General features: G+C 48.7%; 1 protein-coding gene across 4 annotated transcripts in view; it reads right to left on the bottom strand.

Moving 5' to 3' along the window:
- Positions 1 to 4,852, bottom strand: part of STX18 (syntaxin 18) — a 57,298-nt gene extending 52,446 nt beyond the window's left edge. The window contains exon 1 of one of the 4 annotated variants that reach the window (XM_048510147.1): positions 4,582 to 4,852. In XM_048510147.1, coding sequence (XP_048366104.1) covers positions 4,582 to 4,773 — 192 coding nt within the window. In that variant the 5' untranslated portion in view covers positions 4,774 to 4,852. Of the gene's footprint in view, positions 1 to 2,955; positions 3,026 to 4,581 lie in introns of those variants that run through there. The other 3 variants (XM_048510146.1, XM_048510144.1, XM_048510148.1) reach the window with 3 other exon arrangements.
- Between the last annotated feature and the right edge of the window lie 21,244 nt (positions 4,853 to 26,096).

The following is a 26,096-nucleotide window of genomic DNA, read 5'->3' as shown; positions in this document are numbered from 1 at the left end:
CTCCCTTCCACCAGAACTCTCCCTGTTTCTCCAGTTTGTCACCACCCTCCTCCTGCGGCACTTCTAGGGTCCCCGCCCCCCTGAGGGCCCCCTCCAGTGAAGCGGGCACCGCAGGGGGACTGGAGCAACACATCGCCTGACCGCTGGCAGGGACTACCGGAGGGTCGGGTTCCTTGCTAGGGCACACAGCCGCTTTGTGTTCCTCGCCGCCGCAACTCAGGCAAAGTCCCAGCCGACGCCGCTGGGCATAAAGAGATTCCCCGGCCTCCTTGCCACCGCGAGCCAGAGACGTGCCCCCCGACGGGGCACAGGGAGAAGCTGGTGGGGGATTGCCCCGCTGTTTCAGTGGCTGCACTCTGCGCAGATGGACCTCTGCCTCGCCGCCCGCATGTACCACCCCACCAGGGAGGTCAGCTCCACAGTCACCATAGCCCCCTGCGCCACCTCTGGGTGAAGCCCCTCTCAGAAGTGAATCTTCACCTGCTCCGGCCAATCCTGGACCACCCCGGCTAGCTGGTGGAACTCCGAGACACACTCACTCATGGATCGGGACCCTTGCCTGATTTGCCGCAATCTGGCCCGGGCCTTCTCTTCCTCGAACGGATCCTCGAACTGCCGCCGCAGTGCTAACATGAAGCGGGGGAAGGAACACAACTCTGGGGCCCGGCTTTTGTAAAGTCCCACGTACCAGCTGGCCGCCACCCCCTCTAGGGGGGCCCCCACCTCATGTACTTGCTCGAACTTGTCCTCGTAGTCACCGCCGCACCTCTCCATACGCGCTTCAACTTGCACGAGGAAGTAGGGTAGCGACTCTGTCGTCCCGTCGAAACGGGCCTTCAAGCGCCGCCACTGCTGCGGGGGCTGCGGTGGCTGTAGCTCAGGCGGCCCCGGCGGCACATCATTGGGGGGTGCAGGCACCGACTTCTCCCCCTCCAGAGGCGGCGGCGGCAACTGCAGCAGATCCTGGTGATCCTGCTCTGCCGCCTCGGAGTGGACTCGCGTTCACTCGCTTTGTACCACCAAGTCCCACTCGAAGTAAATGTCCTGGTCCATGGGTTGCGTGAGCCAAGTGGACTCACACCGCCCAGCCGCCTTGGGGGCCCAAGAGTAGGGCGATCCCATGCTCTCCTCACTGCTGGTGCTTCACACGGCACCCAAGTGAGGATCGTGTCGGTCGGGAACAGGAGCATCCTTCTCCTTGTCTCCTAAGTCCGGTTTGCAGGGCATCTCATCCTTGTCTGGAACTCACCCCGTCCCTTCATCAGGTTCGCCAGCCGGGGACCCGCCTGCAGCTCCATCCTTGCCGGCCATGAATCCGAGCGGGGGTCAAACTAGGAAATCCTACTTAATGTCAGACTCTCAAATGTGGAAATAACAGAGACAGTAGGAAAGTCCAAAAGCAGTGTATTCCTTGCGAAGAATAACAATGTAAAGCAGGATCTGAGCTAGAGAGCTCAGATCCAGGACTTATATCTTTTAATCCCGCCCCCCCCGCCCCGTTTCGCCCCACACCAAATGTTTCTACTACAAAGCAACAAAGGACCTGGGAACCTTTCAGACCTCTTTGAAGATGGGCTGGCGCCAGGAGATTGCTAACAGGAGATTGCTAGGAAGGGAAGAGGGAAACAGGAAAACAATTGCAAATCACACACAGCAAGACATCACGATACTGACAGGCATGGTCCTGACATCGTACACAATTTTACTTTGCAGTCATGTGACAGGATCACACTAACGATTCTCATCCCCTGATGCTTATTTTCAGGAAACAGACCATACTAAATTCCATGAAAGTTACCCCCAAGCAAGATCCACTGCTTTGACCTGCAAGTAACTATGTCTTGAGGGCTGCAGTCCTGCAATGCAATCCCATACACATTAAGGAGAAAGTACTAATCAATAAATCATTATTAAGGTCATAGACCAGCACAGACCAGCATAAGGTAACAAAAATACAACAAAAATGATATTATTTTAAAACTATAAATATATGTTTAACAGAATCTACTGGTAAAAGAAATCGGGAGCACATGAAAGTATTGTTGTGCGACGCCCTGAGCCTTTCGGCAGAGGGTGGCAAATAAATCTAAAGTATAAATACATAAAGTAAGTAGGTAAGTAAGTAAGTAGGTAAGTAGGTAAGTAAGTAAGTAAGTAAGTAAGTAAGTAAGGAAGGAAGGAAGTAAGTAAGTAAGTAAGGAAGGAAGGAAGGAAGGAAGGAGGAAGGAAGGAAGGAAGGAAGGAAGGAAGGAAGGAAGGAAGGAAGGAAGGAAGGAAGGAAGGAAGGAAGGAAGGAAGGAAGGAAGGAAGGAAGGAAGGAAGGAAGGAAGGAAGGAAGGAAGGAAGGAAGGAAGGAAGGAAGGAAGGAAGGAAGGAAGGAAGTGTAAAATGATAAAAGCATAAATATTAAAAGGGAACAAAAGCTTCAGAAATCATTAAAAAGACTATAAAACTATAAAAAAGAGTAGTAGGCTATGGGGAACAATAAAACTGGTAAATAAAGGCTATAACTGTCAGATCATTAAGTCTGTTTTGTAATGAGCAGGGAGTAAGATGGGACAGCCAGATCAGTTGGGTTGGGAAATTCCTATAGATCTGTGGGCAGTGCCTGGGGTGGGGTGGGGGGGGGGGCGCAGGTTTTGGGAAGAGGAAAGACCATGGTGAGGCCTAATGCCATAATCAGCCTTCCAGATCAGTAATTTTCTCCATGCGGAAATTGATGTTGTAGTCTGGAGCTTCATTGTAATTCCTGGGAGATCCCTAGGAATATTTAGATTCACATTTAGATTTATGTTAACTTAAAAAGAGCAATGTAAAAGTGTTTTACTCACTTTGGCAAATTTCATTATATGAATAAAAACTGCTGTCATGATTAACAACTGATGGTTATAACAGGTGCCAATCTTGCACAACCATACAACAAATAGGCCTTTGGTTGTGCTTCCTTAGACCCACCTGGAAAGCTGGCCACGCAGATTCACTGAATGCTGTGGGACTTGCTATGAGCCAGCAAATGCAGGGCCAGATGCTGTCCTTTGGGAGTTAGAATAATAGAGTTGGAAGAGGTCACAAGACCATCAAATCTAACCCCCTGCCATGGAAGAATATCCAATCAAAGCATTCCTGACATGGCTATTCAGTCTCTGTTTAAAAATCTCCAAAGAAGGAGAGACTACCATCCTCTGAGGCAGTGAATTCCGCTGTCCAACAGCCCTTACTGTCAGGAAGTTCTCCCTAATGTTTAGGTTGAATCTCTTTCCCTGCACCTTGAACCCATTACTCCTTGTCCTAGTCTTTGGACCAGCAGAAAATAAGCTTGCTCTCCCTTTAACATGACATCCCTTCAAATATTTAAACCTGCCTATGTCACTCCTTACCCTTCTCTTCTCGAGACTAAACATCCCCAGCTCCCTAAGTCTGTCTTCAAAGGGCATGGATTCCAGACCTTTTACCATTTTTGTTGCCCTCCTCTGGACCTGTTCCAGCTTGTCAATATCCTTCTTGAACTGTGGTGCCCAGAACTGGACACAGTATTCCAGGTGAGGTCTGACCAATGCAGAATAGAGAGGCACTATTATGTCTTTGATCATTCTAGACACTTTACCCTATGGATGCAGCAACCCAAAATCGCATTGGCTTTCTTGGCCGCTGCATCACACTGCTGACTCATGTTCAGTTTGTGGTCTACTAAGACTCCCAGATCCCTTTCGCATATATTGCTGTCAAACCAGGTGTCACCCATTCTAAACCTGTTCATTTCATGTGCATTTCAAGTCCTTCCTAACGTTCAGGTGGAATCTCTTTTCCTGCACCCGTTACTCCTTGACCAAGTCTCTGGAGCAGCAGAAAACATGCTGGCTCTCTCTTCGACATGGGATCCCTTTCAATATTTAAACATGGTTATCATGTCACCCCTTAACCTACGCTTCTCCAGACTAAACATCCCCAGCTCCCTAAGCCTCTCTTTGTAGGGCATGGACTTCAGACCTTTTTCCATTTTGGTTGCCCTCCTGTGGACCTGTTTCAGCTTTCCTCCTTGAATTGTGGTGCCCAGAACTGGACACAGTATTCCAGGTGAGATCTGACAAGTGCAGAGTAGAGATTTACAATTACATCCCTCAATCTAGACACTATACTCCTATTGTTGCAAGCAAGAATTGCATTGGCTTTCTTGGCCGCTGCATCACACTGCTGACTCCTGTTCAGTTTGTGGTCTACTAAGACTCCCCGATCCCTTTCGCATGTATTGCTGTCAAACCAGGTGTCACCCATTCTAAACCTGTTCATTTCACGTGCATTTCAAGTCCTTCCTAACGCTCAGGTGGCATCTCTTTTCCTGCACCCGTTACTCCTTGGCCAAGTCTCTGGAGCAGCAGAAGACGCGCTGGCTCCCTCTTCGCCCAGCTGCAGGACCCCAACCTCGCCCCCAGGGCCGAGCCCTGATCCCTGCTGCGCTGGCCCCGCTGCAGGTGGGTGTTTGCGGAGGGGGCTTTCTGTGGGCGGGGCCTTGTTTCCGGCCGGGGCCTCGGCGCGGACACCCTCGGAGCCACCTCCTAACCGTTCCGCCGCGCCGCCACTCACCACGTCGCGGGCCCGCCCAGAGAAGTCGCCCTTGGGCCGGGCGTTGCCGGCCCGCTTGAGGAGCAGGAGGGGGTCGTCGCCGCCGCCGCCGCCGCCGCCGCCGCCGCCGCCCAGCGAGACCCCCAGGGCCTTGTTCCGCGTCTTCACCGTCTTGACGCTGGCCTTGAAGAGCAGCGTGATGTCCGCCGCCATGGCCGGGAGGGAGCGGGGCTGCGCTGGGCGTCCGCCACAAACCGCTCCGGCTGCCCCGCCGGGCGCGCGACGCACCGTTCCGGGCTGGCGAGGCGGCGCTCCCGGGAGCGCGAGGGCGGGGCGGGGAGGGGGGAGGGGGTCTCCTGCGCGGCCCCTCCCCGCCGCCCTCCGTTGCCCCCGCTCCCCCAGAGCCCGCTCGGGTGGGATCCCTGCACGACATGATGGGTTGCGACGTGCATCTGTGTCTCAGGAAAGGTTCCCTTCGCTTTCAAGAGTTTGCCAGATGCCCCTCTTTGCAATTAATTGCCGCCGCCGCTGCTGATACAAACACGTTTCATCCTCGTCCAGGACAGGATTTCTGAGTGGTGCAGATTTTTTGGATGGTTGTGCTCCCAAGTCACATGGATTTAACACTTCCTGGTTCTGTCCCCCCTTTCTATTTTGGTGGAAAGTGCCATCAAGTGCCATCTGATTTACAGCAAACCTGCAGGATTTTCAAGGCAAGAGAGAAACTGAGGTGGTTTGCCTTTATCTGCAGTGGCGTCGGAGGTTAAGAGCTCGTGTATGTAATCTGGAGGAACCGGGTTTGATTCCCAGCTCTGCCGCCTGAGCTGTGGAGGCTTATCTGGGGAATTCAGATTAGCCTGTACACTCCCACACACGCCAGCTGGGTGACCTTGGGCTAGTCACAGCTTTATGGAGCTCTCTCAGCCCCACCCACCTCACAGGGTGTTTGTTGTGAGGGGGGAAGGGCAAGGAGATTGTCAGCCCCTTTGAGTCTCCTGCAGGAGAGAAAGGGGGGATATAAATCCAAACTCCTCCTCTTCTTCTTCTTCTTCTTCTTCTTCTTCTTCTTCTTCTTCTTCTTCTTCTTCTTCTTCTTCTTCTTCTTCTCTGTTAAGCAACTCTGGACTTCCTTGGACTCCCATCCAAGGACTGACCAGGCCACAACCCCAGACTTGACCAGTGAATGAATCAATACTTTGAATGCAGAATTCTCATTTCTTGATGGCAAGCATATGAAAGCTGTTGACTTGTATTGTTAGAACTGAGCACATTAAAACAGGCAAAGCAATTATAATCCCCCAGTACAGATGCGTCAGGCCCACAACCCTCCCTTCCCTCCTCTGAAGTGGGAAGGTATTGCTTCACAGCCTCACACATTCCTCAGCTGGTGAGAACTGGGATGAAAACACTGCAGCTTCCACCACCATCCCGCAGCTGCAGAGATAAGGGCAGACTGGTGCAGGGAAACATTCCCAGGCCTGTTTAAGCAGTCAGCATTCAGTAGACAGAAATATGGCAGGACCTAGGCTAAGACACCAGAGCATAGGTGTCAAACTCACGGCCCTCCAGATGTTATAGACGACAGTTCCCATCATCCCCTGCCAACATCTGCATTCAAAGTATTGATTCATTAACTGGTCAAGTCTGGGGTTGTGGCCTGGTCAGTCATTGGATGGGAGTCCAAGGAAGTCCAGAGTCCATAACATCTGGAGGACCGTGAGTTTGACACCTGTGCACTAGAGGGTCATGATACGACTCCACTTTACTTCTGAGATCTGATGAGATTGGGCCACGATGGGCCATGCAGGTCAGAGCCCCCTCCTTATAATTAGCCCTTACAAGAGCAGTGTGTATCTTTTTTATTTTTCATCTTTTATCTTTAGAAACTGATTAAATATGAGTGTGTAATTTCTGTTATTTGCATAGACACTCCTGCAGCTGGGGCAGCTGTTCCAAGCCATTTAATCCAGGACCTTGTTGGGTACAGGAAACCCCTGACAGATGGCTGCATAAGGTTTGTTCAAAAATCTGGGGTACCGTCTATTTGCAGTAGGCCTATCCCACTCCTGGGTCATCTGTGTCTCAAAGTTCTCAGGGAAGGGAAAAACCTTGGCAGACGCATTGGGGGCTGGGAAGAGTCCCCCCTCTCTCCTATGCTTAGATCTGATCTTGCGTTTAGCAGGTTCTTCCCCTCTATCAGCTGCTTGAAGATTGAGGGCCGCCATTGATCTGGAAAGCAAATATTGGTCATCCTCAGCCTGGAAGAGACGTGAGGCTTGCTCAGGCACTTGTATATCATCTAGTTCCTCTCCCACCCTCCGAGGAGCCATTGCCCTGGCAGCAAAGGAGATAATGTCTAGGGTGGCGTCAGCACCAAAGGCAGCAGCTTTGAGGATTCTATTGAGTCCTTCAATGAACCTGGTTTCCTCTGTGGGAGTTAGCTGCTCTCTCAGCCAAGCCTTCCCTTTGCGTTTTTCATAAAGAGAAGGTAGTTCTCCGACTTGATCCCACCTCTGTTCTGAAAATCAATTCCGTATTTCACAGAAGTCAGGAAATTTTTCTTCCGACTTTTTGTGCCAATCCTCGTCATCCAAAGGAGATATATTGGCATACGTTAGACGTCCGTCGGGCGCTCAAAGCTTTCCTTATTCGAACACAGAACTTCCGACGTTCTGAAGCTCTTTTCATTTCAGTGTCCCATCCTAACAAGGGTTCCTAGATTTCTACTCAAACCATCAGCAAGTGTCTGCAAAAATGTATTGCAGAAACATACAGGGCACAAAGTCTACCAATACCAACAGGCATCACTGCTCATTCGGTAAGAAACGCATCAACCAATGCGGCTTTCAACAATCATGTGCTGGTGGAAGAGATTTGTAGAGCGGTGACCCAAAAATAAATAAGTAAAACATATACAAGTGAGCAGTTATACTTCCAACAATTAACAGTCATTCTATTACAAGGAAATAAAGCTCACATCAATTGTAAAAAATTAAACATTTAATAAATATTTTCGGGATCTATTATAGACCCCCCAAGCCACACTGAAGAGTTGGACGATGCCTTCCTGAAACAGATTACCAAATGTTCCCAAAGGAGAGATGTAGTATGAATGGGAGATTTCAGTTATCCTGATATTTGTTGGAAGTCAAACTCTGCAAAGTCTATAAGGTCCATCAAATTCCTCACTGGCTTTGCAGACAATTTCATAGTCCAGAAGATAGAAGAGGCAACAAGGGGATTGGCCAATTTAGGTCTGCTCCTAACCAACAATGATGACCTGGTTGATGGAGTGGAAGTCAGAGGTGTAGCTCCAAGGGGATGGGGGCGCAACGCACCAGGCACGTGCCCCTGTGGGGGTGTGGCGAGGACATTCCGGGGAGTGACGGGGCGTTTCGGGATGGCGGCGGAGGACGCACCAGTGCACCGGGTGCTTTCCCCCTTGCTACGCCGCTGGTGGAAGTGGTAGGCTCCTTAAATGGTAGGCTCCTTAGGCCATGTTCTCCTGGAGTTTGTTATATAGTGAAAAGGGCATTCCAAGCATAGTGAGACATGCATTGTAGACTTTAAGAAAGCTGATTTCAGTAAGCTTCTAGGAAACTTCTTGATGTGATTCCGTGGTTAAAAATACAAAAAGAGAATTGAGTGCACGATGGGTGGGAGTTTCTAAAAAGTGAGATCTTGAAGGCAAAATTTCAAACAGTTCCAATGAGGAAGAAAAATGGGAGTTTCTAAGAAAACTAGAATGGATGTCTAAAGAACTTTCAACTAAGCTAAGATTTAAAAGAGACATGTCCAAGAAATGGGAAAAGGGAGAAATCACTAAAGAGGAATTCAAACAAATAGCCAGGACGTGTCGGGAGAAAGTGAGAAAAGCTAAAGCTTCGATAAATCTTCAAAGGCTTGTGAGCGTGCGGTATTTTCAATATCTCCTTCTGCAAGAGACAGCAGCACAGAGAGTAATGCAGTCTGAACTGAATTGTAAGAATGTCTGGCTTTGGAGAAATCTTATGTACATTGAAAATACCACATGCCCACAGGCCTTCGAAGACATATTGAAGACGGATACTATCGGATACTGGCTTCTCATTGTGGGTTTCCTATTGAGTTTAGAGAAGCTTTCATTGATGTGAATTGTGGAATGATTGTATACTTTGAAATATATTTGTGGAGGCTGGGGCATTAGTTGTCTCATAGCCTCATTTGTAGACTCTGTTCACACTAGTGGTGGAGTAAAGTATTAAACTATTCAGCCCTACTGACTGTTAGCTATTGTTTGTGCATTGCTCACAGTTTGGATTATCAGTGCAAAACCCCTCACCTTTGTATTCTCTATGAACAATATACCTGGCAGGCAGGTTCCTTCTGAACTGCTTTGTCCTATTCCTGCCTTCTTCTACCTCTCAACACCCTAAAGAAACGAGAAGCTAACGATCATGTAGCTAGATCTAACCTGGCTGGTTCAGATCCAAAACTAGGAGGTCCTTTTACTCAGATTAGTTACTGTTCTATGTGGGTCAGATTTGGATGATAGACATTCCAAATGTACATCTCTGTTAGGCTCTTGCTATCAAATCTTGTCAGTATACAGCTTGAAGTGTGTTTTTTGCAGACATTATAGGTTATGTGTATTTATTTCCTAGGAAAGGTCCCTTTGGGTCCCCTTGGCTTCAGGAGTTTTCCAAATGCTCCTCTTTGCGGTAAACTATCACTCTCCTAGATGATAAAGCATATTCATACTTTACCGAGCTCTGTCAAGAATCACCCTTTCAGGATTTCTGAGTCCCTTGTAGAACTTGAGCAAAACGGAGGACTGTGAAGACTGTATTCACATGCAGAAAAGACCACACGCCTTTTCCAAAGCTTGTGTTCAGAATGCTACCAAAGCACTAGCAGTGGTATATTTTACTGGCAAGAAGGGCAGTGCTAAATTCTAGTCTCCTTTATTTCATCAGCCAGAAAAACTCTTTAGCTAGTGTAGCAGAAGAAAAGGTTTTTCTTAAATCACCCCATGGAGAAGACTATTGAAGTGGTCTGCCTTATTAGGTCCATAATGCACCCCCCCCACCTCCCCATCAGATAAATAGATAGCTTTGAAGCCGGCCACTCCTTCAGAAAGTGCTGCTAGAAACGGGGGCCGAGGTGCATTTGAACTTGATCTTCGCTTCCTGTGTAGAGTGACTGCATTTATGCCAGGGTGATTTCCACATCCACAGGCCCCTTGCTTTGAAAGTTTAAAGCTTAGTTTGGGGGGGAGATAGGTTTCAAGAGTACATGTTAGAACTTCCTTTATAATGGTTGGGGGGAAAAAGTCTAACCATGAAATTCAAGCTTTTCAGTTTGGACTCTATTCCTACAACAAACATTCCCACACAAAGAACTACATTCTTTCCCCAAAGCTCTGCAGGTAGATATATAATCGTGTCTCCCCAGAGATCTCAGCTCCAGTGCTGTAGCGACAGCCCCAGATGTTCAAAAGTCATGAGTCAGACAAGCTGAAGCCGCTCTTCGTTTGCATGCTCTTCCTGGAACAAACCTGATTTGGCCTGATTCTGTAATAAAATTATCTGCAGTTTATTTTATTTGTTCTGCTTTTTGGGGGTGGGGTGGGGGATTCTCATGTATATTGAATGTTCATGCCGAAACCATGTAGAGGCATTTTATCTTATTCTGCTCAATTGTAGTAGGCCTATTACCTTGTTGTGTTTAAGCAAACAATATCGGCACACATTGAAGATTAACAGCAAGTTTGTGGATGGGGAAAAAGAAGGCTTCATATTTGGGGAAAACAGGCAAACTCTGTTTGAGAATATGCGCTAAGTATGTAGAAAAGTAATTTGTGCAACGAGGTGTCAGGCAATTCCAAAGACTGCACATGTATTCATGGATGGCTCTGAAATTATTTTTGCCAATTGCCATTTTAAAACATCAAGAAGAAATAGCTGGAAAATATTTGACAGAGTAGGTTTTTTTGTAACATGTCAGTCAGCCAGTCAGTATGTTTATTCAGTCATTGACCCAAAAATAAATAAGTAAAACATATACAAGTTATACTTCCAACAATTGACAGTACAGTACAGTAAACCTTTATTAGGCATAAAACAATTGACAGTCATTCTATTATAAGGAAATAAGCTCGCATCAATTGTAAAAAGTTAAACATTTCATAAATATTTTTTAAAAATCTAAATACATTAAATTTTAGGATGTCGTCATCTCGTGACGATATAAAGAAATTTAGCCACTTGATATTTTATATTAGGAACTTTATCTTCCAATAAAAATTTAATTAAAATTTAATCCAAACTATTAAAAGAACAGAGATGTTTTGTAACATGAGAATTGGTGTAGATAAACTGGGCTCTGTGTGAGAAAAAAGTTCTCCATCTATAAATCAGATAAATGCATTTAAAACATTAACGGGAAAAGTAAGCAAAGCTACCATCATCTCTTAACTCTGGCAATTGTGCTGGAGCAGCCAAAAAGATGAGATTACAATATTAAGTTTTCTTCATATTTTAATAATTCAGGGATTGAATTCATGAGCAAAGTAGCCTGGTTTCCCCCAAAATGTAGGCTGCGTTCTCTTTTGACAGCAGAATAACCCCACGACATCACACCGGTTGCCTGGCACCTTAAAGACGTAACAAACTGATTGTGGCCTGGGAGCTTCTGTTAGCCGGAGCTGGCCGCTGCTTTGGATGCAGAAGGCTTTCCTCGTCCAGTCTCTGCAAGCATTTTCAGAAGGGCTTTTGTAAACTGAGGGCTGTGAGGAGAGCTAATGGACGGATGAAAGAAGCATGGAAAGGAGAAAATGTGACACGTGAGAACAAGTGAGCAGACCCAGATAGGCAACGAAAGGATCAGTTCTACTCCTTGCTATAAATGCTACCAGTGACAAAAAGAACTGCACAGAGAGATCAAGGGGGAGGCCAGGGCTGGATTAGATGATAACCTGGTGTGGCTGGAGGGATCTTTGGATCAGGGGTTCATAAAGTGCTCGTTTAAAACCAAGCCAGCCTTTTGAATCTCTCCCTGGAAGTGTGGTTGGAAGAGCTGAAAGAGATATTTTAAAAGCAGAGCCAGGATGAGGATACCTAGAAATGGTGCAGCCGCCAGGGCCTGTGGCTTCTTATGGGCCCCCTCTGCTGGCTGGCTGCTTCCACTGTCCTGGTTGAGAGTTCTTGGTCCCCTCCTCTGGCCCAGTTGGACACGCAGCCTGGTGCTGCTGGAAAAGGGCATGCAGGTGGTGCACAAGGCATCAGTGTTCCTGGTGGCCGGGGCACTCCTAGCTGCACCACCCACCTGGGTGGTGGTGGACTTATTTTCTAAACAAGCCCATTTCATCCCATGTACTTCCATCCCCTCCACTCCTACGTTAGCGCGTCTGTTCATTCAGCATATTTATCGTCTACACTCCGCCCCCGTTAAGGTGGTCTCCGACCGCGGGCCCCAATTCATTTCAAAGTTCTGGAAAGCTTTTCTGGGTTTGTTGGGGGCCGCCCCGGCGGTTGCCGCCCCCTACCACGTTCAAAGTGACGGTGAGTCAGAGAGAACGAACAGAACCCTGGAGCAGTATTTACGTTGTTGCACCAATTGTCTTGGTGGTAATTGGTGTAACAACGTAAATACTGCTCCAGGGTTCTGTTCGTTCTCTCTGACTCACCGTCACTTTGAACGTGGTAGGGGGCGGCAACCGCCGGGGCGGCCCCCAACAAACCCAGAAAAGCTTTCCAGAACTTTGAAATGAATTGGGGCCCGCGGTCGGAGACCACCTTAACGGGGGCGGAGTGTAGACGATAAATATGCTGAATGAACAGACGCGCTAACTTAGGAGCGGAGGGGATGGAAGTACATGGGATGAAATGGGCTTGTTTAGAAAATAAGTCCACCACCACCCACAAGACCGTGTTGCCATGACTTTCTGGCAAATCTGTAATAAAATCCATGGAGATGACTTCCCAGGGGCGGGAGGCCACCGGGAGAGGTTTCAATAGACCATGGGGTTTTCCCGGAACGTTCTTGGCTTCCGCACAAACAGAGCAACCTTTAATATACGTCTCAATGTCCTTGCGCATCGCGCGCCACCAAAATTGACGGCGGGCCTGGCTTGGTGGTCGCAGTGGTGGTCGTAGTGGCGGGTTTTGGGCGTGGGCGGCCCCCAGCACGAGCGTATTCCAAACGAGACGCCACCTGGGATCCCAATTCGATCCAATCAGCGATAGTGCGGGGGATCCGAATTAAAAACACCGTTTCACGCAGCTTGCCGTCGACAGCATCCGAGAAGTATTCGCATTTCATGCGCTCAGGCCACTCAGGAGGGAGTCGAGCAGCCGCCGCACGAAATTCACGGGCAAATTCTGCAAACGAGCGGTTGCCTTGCTGAATAGATTTGATGGTGCGGATAGCTTCATTTTCAGCACCTGGATCTTGGAAGCGAGCCCTTAAGGCTTGGAGGAACGCGGGCACCGTGCGAGTATCTTCATCTTGCAGGTTCAAAAGAGTCACAAACCAGTCGGCTGCCGCCCCATCCAGGACTGAGCCGATGTCCCGTATTTTTTCGCGCTCAGACCGGTATAAATCGTCATAGTCCTCCATGTGGGCATCGAGTTGCAAGATGAAGTAGGGAAGTTTGGAAGCGGTCCCATCGAAACGGGCAGGTATTGGAGGTCTGTAGTATCCCCTCTCCACGGCCCTTGGCGCCCGCAGGGGCGGCGGTTGCGCAGGTTGCGCAGGTTGAGGCAGCGGTTGCGCAGGGGGGGGCGGAATCGGTGGAGGTGGAGGTACCAACGCCGGTGCCGCTGGCGTTCTGGTGGGAGCCGGTCCTTGGTAGGTGGCAGGACCCAGCAGCGTCGCCCCTCTGGCGCCGGCTGTACCAGTGACAGCGTAGACTCCAACTTGGGTTGTCCTGTTCTGCTGCTTCTTCAGTTCCCTCTCCAAGGCAGCCAGCTCTCTCTCCTTGCGAGTCAATGCATCCTGGTGCGCATGCAAAGCTGCTTTCTCTCGTTCCAATTTAGCCAGTTCGTCTCGTTGAACAGCTGCAGTAAGTTCACTTTGCGTACGCAAGACCTGAACGCTTTCGCGTTGACGCTGTAAGTCCAGTTTGGAGTGTTCCAGGACTTTATCATGGACTGATAGATTCTGCGCATATTGCCGTTGCAGCGCGTCTTTGGCACGGTCCAATTCGAGTTGGATTTCTTTGCGCTGCTGTTCCCGGTCTCTTTGCAGGTTTTCACGCTCTTGCTGCAGCTGCTCTCGTTCCTCTTCCCATAGCTGGCGTTCACGGGCCCATGCTTCTTGGGCATCTCGCAGTCGGCCCACTTCCTCATCCCAGCTCTCTTTCGATGGGAGAGGGAATAGATCCGGATGGGAGTGCAGGCTTTCTCCGGACTCCTCTTCATCGTCGTGGCCACCGGTGGCTCCACGGGGCATCTCAGGTGCAGCCGCTGGTCCGGGATCTGGGGGTTCCGATCGGAAGACGGTATGGATACCCCTCCCAATCCCCGGTATAGTCCCAGTTTCAACGGTGGTCTTCGGACGGGCCCCAGTGCTATGCCACGGTGGATCTTTGGGAGCATCACCAAAATACGAGTCCAGGAATCGTTCAATGGACTCCTGTGTTGCCGCATGAAAGGTGGTCAGGCCCGTCTCCTCCGTGACAGGTTGCATCTGAGGTTTGTAATCCATACGAAAACGGGTAGATATCCGATCCACAGGCGCTCGATCCATAGACAGCGCCCCAAACGACTCATGTAAGTCCCCATGGTCGTCTTCTCGTCCCTCGTTCCAACGGAGTAAGGGAAGACTCGTGTCGATACGAGGACGGGAAAGAGTCACCAGCGAGACCCGTTCTCCCGCCGGTTCCTCCAAATCCAGAAGGGAGAGCTCGGAGCCCTCTTTGGGGGCTACCGAACCTTCCACAGGAATATTCAACCTCTCCATGCCGAGACACCAGAGGTCCACTGCACTAGGAAGATAGATGAACTATAGATTCCTGCCACAATGTAAGGAATTCCATAGAAGCAGAAATAAAAGGCTTTTGGGTGTAAAAGACCGTTTATTCAGACATCCTAGAAAGCTCACGTACACGCCGTGGCAGGAATAACATTTCCCGCCAGAAGCACAGGTTATAACTCTACCCATCCCATCCCCCTCCCGGCTTCCCATGGGAACGGAGGTCTCATCTCCCTTGCAGAGATAAGGTCTCCGCCGCAGAAGCTGGCCCATCGCCCGGGTTGTGGAATGTAGTCAAGGCCAGGCGGCTGACCCGCTCATCAACACCACTGAATCCTTTACACCCACCACCCAGTGTTGTTAGGGAAAATGCATGTTGGCTGTTCCTCTAGGGGTCTGCAACTTGCAGCTTTCCAGATGTTCATGGACTACGAGTGCCATCAGCCCCTGCCAACATGGCCAATTGTATGTACTTTTACCTTTCTCCCCAGTAGGACACAAAGTGGCTTATTTAGTTCTGTCTTCCATTTCTTCCTCACAACAATAACCTTGTGAGGTAGGTTAGGCTGAGATAGAACGTCCCAAGGTCACCCAGCAAGCTTCCATGATAGAATGGGGATTTGAACCTGGGTTTCCCAGAGCAGCAGTGGCGTAGTGGTTAAGAGCAGGTGTACTCTAATCTGGAGGAACCGGGTTTGATTCCCAGCTCTGCCGCCTGAGCTGTGGAGGCTTATCTGGGGAATTCAGATTAGCCTGTGCACTCCCACACACGCCAGCTGGGTGACCTTGGGCTAGTCACAGTTCTTCTGCTCTCTCTCAGCCCCACCTACCTCACAGGGTGTTTGTTGTAAGGAGGGAAGGGAAAGGAGATTGTAAACCCCTTTGAGTCTCATTATAGGAGAGAAAGGGGGGATATAAAATCCTATTCTTCTTCAGATGCTAGCATGACGTTAACCATTGCACTACACAGGCTGCCCCTCTGAAGAAGTTGGATTTGGATTTATATACTGATTGGTTGAGTAAAGCAGAATTTATACCTTGCCTTTCTCTCCTGTAAGGAGACACAAAACAGCTTACAAACTCCTTTCCCTTCCTCTCCTCGCAACAGACACTTTGTGGGGTAGGTGGGGTTGAGAGAGTTTGGAGAGAACTGTGACTGGCCCCGGGTCACCCAACAAGAATGCAGGAGTGTGGAAACAAATTCAGTTCACCAGATAAGAGTTGGCCACTCATGTGGAGGAGTGGGAAATAAAATCTGGTTCTGCACATTAGAGTCCACCTGCACATTAGAGTCCACTCCGTCATTTTTTGGTTTTAAACACACACACACATTTTTTTTCAGATTTTTGATACCATATATCTAGTTCCATTCTATATCAACTATTAGGCTTCTGTAGATATCACTTATCCTCCATTCTGTTTATCAAACTTTCAAGAGAATTGAGAGAGCCGGTGTGGTATCGTAGTAGCCAGACTGTTGGACTCAGATCAAGGGGACCCGGCTTCAGAACCCCATTCAGCCATACAGTCGACCGACAGTGCAATCTTTAAAAGACATTGCTGGGAATATGCCCCGTTCCGTGTACCCACGTAGGAGTGCTCTCCGGCGGGCCTTCATCTCAAGCTGTGTTACCTCTCAGGGTTATGCCCACAGCTGCATGAACATGCCCATTAGGTCACAGAAAGTTAATAGGTACACACTGGGAAGGAAAAGTCCTTGACATTTAGTGAGACAAAATGTTTGTGAGGTCCCAAAAACAAAATTTCCCTCCATATTACAGCACACATAACTTTTCATTATCTAAAGCAGGGGTGGCCAACCTATGGCTCTACAGGTGTTTGTGGACTACAATTCCCACCAGCCCCTTTTCTCATTCTATAGGAGCCTCACTAGATTACACCGACTTCGTCATGCTAAAAGGCTGCACTGTCTGTCTGTTAAAGCATCTTGTTCATTATCGACAAGCAAACGGGTCTCTTGTTTTAAAAGTTTCAGGGGGCACCAGTGTTAAGTCATCGGTAAAAACCGATTCAAGTCCAGAAACATCACAGAGACCAGCAGGGTATAAACTCTGACCTCTGACACTCAAAAGTTTATACTCTTAAACTCTTGTTGGTCTGTAAGGTGTTCCCTGACTAAAATCTAAATGTCTTATTTGAAAAGCAACTGAAAGATTAGTAAACACTATTATTAGGTAATGGAGACAGACACATCCTTCTTTCGTAATGAAGGGAATCTCAGTTTCTTTGCAGCATGAAAGTCTTTTAGCAGAAAGGAAACACTCAAGTTCACATTTTGGGGTGTTTTCTTGTCCAAAAAAAGACTAGCAGATTGTTGAGGATCTCTCCAGGTACCCTAGAAGCCACTCTCTCTTTTTCAGTCAGCAACGTGCCTTGGAAAAATTCAGCAGCCAAAACTTTGCCTCCCCTGCATAGAGACTTAAAAGGATAACTTCTTTTTAATTCATCTAGATTGCCTTGCCTAAAATTCCTCATGGGCTCCACCTTAATTTTCTTGAAATGGAATCTGGAATGTTCAGGATTCTTCTAAAAGTTTTGCAAACCATACAAAATCGCTGCGGGTGAGTGGGTGGGGGGAGGAGGCTGCAGCGGCTTAACCCCGGATGAATTGAGCAAAGGCTGAAAGAAACAAGCAGTACCCATCTGAGGTCACTAGAGGGAGCCAAGGGGAAAGGCAGCGGTCAGCTGCTATCCCCCTACCCCCTACCCACCGCCTGCTTCAAGACCAGTCATTTGATCTTCCTTGTTCTGGGATATTCTCCTGTCTGGCAGTGTGGCTCAAAAGAAATGGACATTGGGGGTAAACATATTGGGCAAGCAGAGTGTCTGTTTTTCTTGCCATACATACATACATACATACATACATACATACATACATACATACATACATACATACATACATACATACATACATACATACATACAAGCAGACCCCAATTGCAGCTGTTTGTGGCAATGAGAACATACACAGAGTTGGGGTGCTGTGTAGTTTCCGGGCTGTATGGCCGTGTTCTAGCAGCATTCTCTCCTGACGTTTCGCTTGCATCTGTGGCTGGCATCTTCAGAGAATCTGCATCTGTGGCTGGCATCTTCAGAGGATGCCAGCCACAGATGCAGGTGAAACGTCAGGAGAGAATGCTGCTAGAACACGGCCATACAGCCTGGAAACCACACAGCACCCCAGTGATTCCGGCCGTGAAAGCCTTCGACAATACATCAATACACAGAGTTGCTATTGACACTGCCTCAGGTAACCTCGCCAGCCTCGAGGAGGGGCTTGCAGTGACAGGTGGTCGTCAGACTACAGAGATGAGTCTTCCTGGAGAAACTGGCAGCTTTGGAGGGTGGTCTCTATTTAGAGTTGCCGACACCAGGTGGTGACTGGAGGTGTCCTGGAATCACATCTGGTCTTCGTGCGACAGAGATTGGTCTGCCTGATGCTTTGGCGGGTGGCCTCAATGGCATTATGCCCTTTCAAAGTCCTCCCCTCCACAAACCCTGCCTTCCCCAGGAACTTCCCAACCTCCAGGATTTTCCCAACCAGGAGCCAGCAGCAACCACGTCTATAGCTGAAGCCCCTCCCCTCCACAGACTCCACTGCAGAGATGTACGAGACCAAAAGGCGTGCGGCCCAACCGTACGCCACCGAGCCCTGCCCCCCGCCTCTCTCCAGGTCGGCTCAGGAGCCAGCCTACAGGGAGGCGGGGGTGAGGCTCAGTGGTGGGGACCACGGTGCCTGCCTGGTGCCTGCCTGAACAAGCATCAGCAACAGGCCAGCTTTTGCCCTCCTCAGGCCCCGCTGGCCTGCATAGAGGCTGGGTGGCAGGGCTTGGCACACCCCAGCTTGGGGGGGCACGGGGGGCGCCCGGAGAAGGATTGTCTTTGGGCACCATTCCCCCCCAATATGACTCTGCTCCACCCTCCCCAGACTCCACGTCCAATTCACCAGGAACGTCCCAACCTGAAGTTGGCAGCTGTATATCCCCCAATTAATATCTCAATAACGTTCTCTTTTGGGGATGAAGAAACTCCCAGGGTAGGGTTATCGTCTCTCCTAAAACATTTCCCCCCATTAGATGATACCGGGGCCATCAGAGGAGGAGAAGCAGGCGGGAGGGAGGGAGTCGCACAAAAGAGGCAGATTTTCATTTTATTGCGTTAAGCGTGAACATTGGTGCATGAATTCTGTGAAATGTGTAGAAAGAGAGGTCTCGGAGGCTGCCGCTCCACGTACAGTTTGGGGGGTGGGGGCCAGAATGAACCACAACTTTTGCCAGACATGGATTTGTTCATACATGTAGCGCTGAGAACAGCTCTCATGAGGGCAGAGGCAGCGAGTGGGGTCTTCCCCCTGCCCCCTCAAATGGATGTTTATGTGAATTCTTTTGTTTCTGGCCACTTGGCTTCTTCTTCTGAAGTCTGATACTTCATCTAAACCGTTGGAAGAGAATTGTGAGAGTGTTTTGGCAAACTGTGCTCCTACATCCACTAGGAAAATACAATCATCGTTGGGGCAGGCAATTTAATGAGGTGGTGTCTTCTTACATAATTGAGGAGACAATCGTTTGTAGGCATTTCGGTTCACTTTTCACACTAAATTAATCTTAATATGCATCTGCTTTGAATAAAGAGAGTTTTGTGATAATTCAACCATGACCTCTCTGGAAGTCCAAAGGATTTTGCTTCACTTTCTCAGACTGAATTACTCTTTTGAAATGTGCCCTTTTTACTGCATGATAATCAGTGTGTTAACATGAACTGATTAATCCCATCAGCTCAGCCCTGATACTGTGGCTCATGTGGACGTTTTCCAGCCAGCCCTTGGCCACAACACCCAACCCGTTGCATCACCCACACCCGAAGTCACCCAGTGGTGTTTACAGTCAGTTTGAACGCTATGCAGGAAAGCACACAAATTAACATAGAACCCTCTTTCGTCAAACAGATGCAGGGTGAAGCCGTTACCAGCAAAAGGAACGGGCGGGGGGTGGGGGTGGGGTATCCACATGGAACGGGACCGGACAGTGCCCGGCTGAAAGCTCACTTTGGAGATCGGTCCTATGAAATTCCATGGGATGACTGAGTAAAATTATGTGGGATTTTGTTGTTTCAATCCTACCTTAGTCCATCATAAATTGTTGGTTTAAAAAGTCCCCTGCTGGATCAGACCAGTGGGGCGGGGCGGAGGGGTCCATCTAGCCCAGCTTCCTGTCTCACACAGTGTCAGGATGCCATTCCTACAGGGGAAGGGAGTGGGCTGTATTTGTGCTTTGCTTGCTTTTGGCTTTGCAGGCGTTTATCAGTTCCTTGCCCTTGAAGCGTTGTGGTGAGAACAGGCTGGACTTGTCTGTGTCTGGGAGTTCACATGGGGGGTTGGGATTGCCTGAACATATTATCAACAGTTTTGGTGCCAACAGTTTTGGCGCCACTGTCTTTTCTATTGCTCGGTTCTATACTCTGAATAAAGTCCTTGAAACTTCAAGCGAGTTGTTCTGTGAACTGAGAGTCTGACACTAATACAGTTCTGCATGGCTTCGTGACCTACTTCATGCACCCATCGCCAGCTGAGGTAGTGTACGTTTTCTTGGTGATCATGGCATTTTCAAAGTGTTTGTCTGGAGCCTCTCAACCTGGGAGAGAGGTCCCTCGGCTGGCAGACCCAGTTCATGGATGAGGAACTGTCTTTAGACCCTTTGAAGTCAGATGGAAACTCTGTTTTACAGCGGAACCCAACCAGGTAAGACGGGGCAACAGGGGGATCAGGCTACCGGAGCAGCACCCTCGCAACCCATAGCCCCTGTTCAGCAGCCTCTGTCGGTGCCACTGCCAAACCAGCCTGCACAACCCCCACCGGTTCCACTGGGCTTTCCCTTGCCTCCCGGGTGGATACTGCCCCTCCTGGCCCGAAGGTAGCTCAACGTTCGGTTTGAAGAGGCTCCCCAACGCTGGCCATATTTCCTAGTGCAGGTCGATGTCCATATGCAGACTATGGAAGACAATGTGCATGCGAGGTAGAGAGAGTCCATGATGTGGGAGCCCTGCTGAAAGGGACAGCAGCAGAATCCCCCTGTTGCCCCATCTTACCCGGTTGGGTTCCGCAGTAAATCCACCGACACAGAGTTTCCATGTGGACTCGTTCCATAGGCCGGCTCCTGAACTTCGTTCTTTGCGCCAGTTTATGATGGCTTTACGCAGACGCTTTGAAAACCCCTTCCTTGAAGAACAGGCCAAGAAGGAGATTATGAAAATGCGTCAAGGTAATAAACCCTTTGTGGAGTTCGCGGATAATTTCTGTCCTTTGGCTAGTAAGATTCCTGATTGGCCTGAACAAGTGATATCGTACGCCTTCAAAGAGGCTCCTAATCCAGAGTTTCACCGTTAGGCCATGGTCACCGGGGATCTGACTACGTTAATGAAATGGATTATGCTAGCTGGCAAAACGGAGACTTGTATGATCAATTCCAAGAGTTATTATAATAAACCCTGTTTTGGTCGCTGCCAGGAGCAATCGCCCTGCCGGGAACCCCACAGGAGTACCAGTTGTCAGCCAGCTGAACCTGAGGAATCTGCCTATATGAGATGCCAGAGATTGGGGCTTTGCCTCTACTGTGGGGAGAGTGGCCACCTAGCAGCCACTTGTCCAGCCAAGCCAGTGGTCAAACCAGGTACACTGCAGCACACTATCAAGCAACGTGCAGTTGAATCCAGCAAGCCAAAAAAGGGAGCCTCCAAGGTGGTGTTTCAAGCTGGTAATGTTGAATCTGACTCAGAGGAGGAGCGCTTGGGTGCAGGACTGGTAGCCGAACACCACCATCCGGAACTCTCTACCCATGCTCTGGGATGGGTGAGTGAAAACCAGGAGCCCTTAGTATTACCCATGATTGTCACCAATCAACCAAAATGTTGGTCCAGGCCCCAGTGGATTCAGGCTGTTCCCATTGTCTTATCCATCCCAGTGTTGTAAAGGGGCTGGGTTTAACAACAACCCCCCTTCACAAAACCATTCCATTCCTGCAGATGAATGGTCGCCCAATGAAAGGGCCTCCCACAGCTTTTAAGACTGAGAAAGTGCTAGTTCAATGCGCGCAGCGTTGGGAATGCCGTAGTTTTCTTATTGCAAACATAGCAAAATGCCCTGTAATTCTGGGAATGTCCTGGCTGGAGGAGCACGATCCCACCATCAAATGGGCGGATCGTGTCCTCCGCTTCATGGGTCCCTTTTGCTGCAGTCACTTTCAATCAAGCCTGCCTTCCCTCCCTGTTGCTGAAAGGGGGGGGGGAGCCAGTGGTGGGATTCAAATAAGGGCTGTTTAAAAAAGTACTTTAAAATGTTTTAATATCACTTTTTATTTTAAGTATTAAAAATATTAATACTTAATAAAAACATTGTATTAAAAAAGTAAAAAAGAAAATTTTAACAACAGGTTCTACAGAACCTTCGGGACCCCCTGAATTCCACCCACTGTCAGCCCACCCACGTTGGGCCTCCCGTTCCTGCACCCTACAGGGATTTAAGTAAGGTGGTTGCCACCACACCATACAACTGACTGTAAAACAGAACTGATTCAGGGAGCTAAGCTTTCTAAGGGCCGCCTCTACCCTATGAGCCCTGTGGAGGATGCAGCTCTCAGAGAGTTTTTGGACAAAAACATGGCTCGCAACTTCATTAGAAAAACTACCCCGGTTTTATTTGTAAAAAGAAGGGTGGATCTCTATGCTTATGTACTGACTACACAGGGCTTAATGCTATTTCTAATTCTAATAAGTACCCTCTCCCCCTCATCAAGGACTTGTTGGCCAGCTTGGGGACTGGACAGATCTTTACAAAACTGGACTTACATGAAATATATTACCGTGTTAGAATAGCTGAAGGCTTTGAACATTTGACTGCTTTTAACATGCATTATGGACAGTTTGAACATCAGGTCATGCCCTTCGGGTTAAGTGGAGCTCCTGGGGTATTTATGAGCCTGATCAATGACATACTTCAGGACTTATTGTTCAAAAGTGTGGTAGTGTATTTGGATGATGTGCTTATATACTCTCAGGATGAGGAATCCCATATTCGCTTGGTGAAAGAGGTCCTGAAAAGGCTCTTGGACAACTCCTTATTTGTGAAATTATCTAAATGTGCCTTTCACCAAGAAAAAATGGATTTTTTGGGTTACTGCATCTTGGGGGTGGGTGTTGAAATGGATCCTGCTAAGGTGCAAGATGTGCTTCATTGGTCACTTCCCACTACCCAAAAGCAATTGCAATCCTTTTGAAAGGATTGCCCTATTGCAACAGGGTCTAGATGGTGTGTTGCATCCTTGTGCCTATCAAAAAAATTTACTGGTTCCAAGGTCAATTGGACTGTGGTGGATAAAGAGACTGGAGCTATTAAACAAGCACTCTCTACCTGGAGTCATTGGGTTAGAGGGAGATGAAACCCCTTTTCAGGTGTGGATAGACCACAAACACCTAGCTGCCTTGAGCATTCCAGGCCGCCTAACCGCCAAACAGCTCCGGTGGGCCAATTTCTTCACCCAGTTCAATTTTACTATCCATTTTTTCCTGGGCTAAGCTAGTCACTTGGCGGATGCGCTCTCCCGCCTCCCAGAGGGGGTGCTAAAGAGAGTGGAGTTGCGGGCGCCTCAGACCATTCTTTTCCCCTCCCAACTTGGCATGACTGCAGTAACTTGCAAGCCCGCCTTCATGACAAACCTGCTGCCCCTCCTTTGCCACCTCCTCCTAGTCAGTTGCTCTCTGCCTTTTCAGAGGCGGGGAAGCAGCCGGTCTCTGCCAAGGAGGGCGGTCAACTGTTGACACTTCATGACAGGCTAAGGAGGCGGGGTGATTTACTGTTTGTACCACCTGCTCTACGACAAGTGATTATCCAGCAGGGGCATGATTCTAAAACTGCAGGACATTTTGGTTTTGTAAAAATGCTCCATCTGCTGAGAAAACAGTTTTGGTGGTGTTGTATGAGGAGAAGAAGAAGAAGAAGAAGAAGAAGAAGAAGAAGAAGAAGAAGAAGAAGAAGAAGAAGAAGAAGAAGAAGAAGAAGAAGAAGAAGAAGAAGAAGAAGAAGAAGAAGAAGAAGAAGAAGAAGAAGAAGAAGAGGAGGAGGAGGAGGAGGAGGAGGAGGAGTTTGGATTTATATCCCACTTTTCTCTTCTGCAGGAGACTCAAAGGGGCTGACAATCTCCTTGCCCTTCCCCCCTCACAACAAACACCCTGTGAGGTAGGTGGGGCTGAGAGAGCTCCGAGAAGCTGTGACTAGCCCAAGGTCACCCAGCTGGCGTGTGTGGGAGTGCACAGGCTAATCTGAATTCCCCAGATAAGCCTTCACAGCTCAGGCGGCAGAGCGGGGAATCAAACCCGGTTCCTCCAGATTAGATACACGAGCTCTTAACCTCCTACGCCACTGCTGCTCCTAGAGAAAAGGACACTGATGCTTACAAGTGGGTTGCCCCACTTGTGCCATGGCTAAAACTAACCCATGCAAACCCCAGGGATTGTTACATCCGATTCCACCCGTTGACGGACCCTGGAAAGTGATCTCTATGGGTTTTATAACTGATCTACCTGTTAGCCATGGCAAGATCTGGATGGTGGTGGATTTATTTTCCAAACAAGCTCATTTTATTCCATGCACATCCATCCCCTCAGCTCCCAAGCTGGCTAAGATGTTAATTTATCACATTTATAGGTTACATTCAGCCCCAGATAAAATCATATCGGATAGGGGCAGTCAATTTGTGTCCAAGTTTTGGAAGGCATTTCTGCGGCTTCTGGGGGTGGAACAAGTGCTTTTGTCAGCTTACCACGTCCAATCAGACAGCCAGTCGGAATGCACCAATCAAATGCTAGAGCAATACCTCAGGTGTTACAGTAACTACCATCAGGACAATTGGGTTGACCTGTTACTGTATGCCGAGTATGCTTACAATAATGCCATGCATAGCAGTACAGGCAAAACCGCATTTGAATTGGTATCAGGGAGATCTGCCAAGCCACTCCCCTTTCTTGGCCAGCCGCCTGTGAGCCCCCCTGAACTGCAGGACTGGATCCAACACATAGTTGATGGATAGGATCCTATCCTTAGAGCACTGCAGACCGCTAAAGATGCACATAAAAAAGAAGCAGACAAACATCGACGCCCCCTTCGACTGGATGTGGGGGATCTGGTCTATCTGTCTACCAAGAATCTCAGAGACATTCACAAGTACACAAAGCTTGATCATAAATATATTGGGCCTTTTCCAATTACGTGTGTGGTAAATGAGGTTACTGCCTAGCTCAATTTGCCCAAAGCTTTGCGTAAAATACATCCTGTTTTTCATTGCAGCTTGCTCAAGGAAGCCGCCTCTCCAGACGCCTAGCATCCCTCCATTGCTTCCTCCTCCAGTTCTGACTGATAGGGCCAAACATTATGAGTTGCAGGAAGTGCTGGATTCACACATCTATCGTAACCGCTTGCAGTATTTGGTACCCTAGAAAGGCTATTTACCTGGACATAATGAGTGGGTTAATGCTGATGACATCAGAGCTCCTTGACTCATCAAAGCTTCCCATTGTGCTTGTCAAAGCAAACTGGGGGAGAGCCCTAGAGGGAGCGGAAATGTCAGGGTGCCATTCCCACGGGGGAAGGGAGTGGGCTGTATTTGTGCTTTGCTTGCTTTTGGCTTTGCAGGTGCTTATCAGTTCCTTGCCCTTGAAGCGTTGTGGTGAGAACGGGCTGGACTTTTCTGTGTCTGTGAGTTCAGATTGGGGGGGGGGGGGGGATTGCCTGAACATATTACCAACAGTTTTGGCGCCATTGAGCCAGAATTGTCTTTTCTATTGCTCTACTGTCCTGAATAAAGTCCTCCAAACTTCAAGCGAGTTGTTCTGTGAACTGAGAGTCTCACACACTGGCCAACCAGTTACTCTGGAGGTCCAACAACAGGGCCTTCCTCGATGTTACCTCCTGGGCACTGGGATTCAAAGGCTCCCTTTAAGTCCTTTTGGTTACCATCCCTCCATTGGTCCAAAAAAAATCTTTGCATTGCTCCTGCACTTATCTGGGCCTTAGAATGGGCATTCTTCTGACCTTCACTTGGAAAGCATCTCATAAATACTTATGGAAGTTAACCTGTTCCAGTTGTACTGAGTTAATGTACTAGGAATGAATTGTATTGCCTTTGGCTGTTATTTTTGTCTTATAATTAATTTGCCAACCCCAGTAGTTAGGGACACACCTATTCTCTTTTCAAAGGGACCTTTGATTCTCAAAAGCTTATCTGCCCAAAATCTGGTTGATCCATAAGGTGCCTCTGGACTCAAATCTCGCTCTCCTGCGGCAGACCAACACACTGCCCTCCTGGAATGACCCATTCTCCATGAATCTGTCTGAAGGCCAAGATACTTTGCGAAGTGAGGCCTAAAATCCAAATGGCACCCCCAAAATTAACAGATGGAACAGTTCACTGGAAAGTTTTCCTGTGTGAGCTATGTTGAAATGAAGAGAAGCTATGCAAGACCATGTCAAAATGCCTCCCATGGGTCAGATCTCTCCCCTCCCCCCATTCTGCTGC

The sequence above is a fragment of the Sphaerodactylus townsendi genome, linkage group LG10 (assembly GCF_021028975.2).
Source record: "Sphaerodactylus townsendi isolate TG3544 linkage group LG10, MPM_Stown_v2.3, whole genome shotgun sequence".
NCBI classification, from domain to species: domain Eukaryota; kingdom Metazoa; phylum Chordata; class Lepidosauria; order Squamata; family Sphaerodactylidae; genus Sphaerodactylus; species Sphaerodactylus townsendi.
This window is presented reverse-complemented; position numbering and strand designations above follow the sequence as displayed.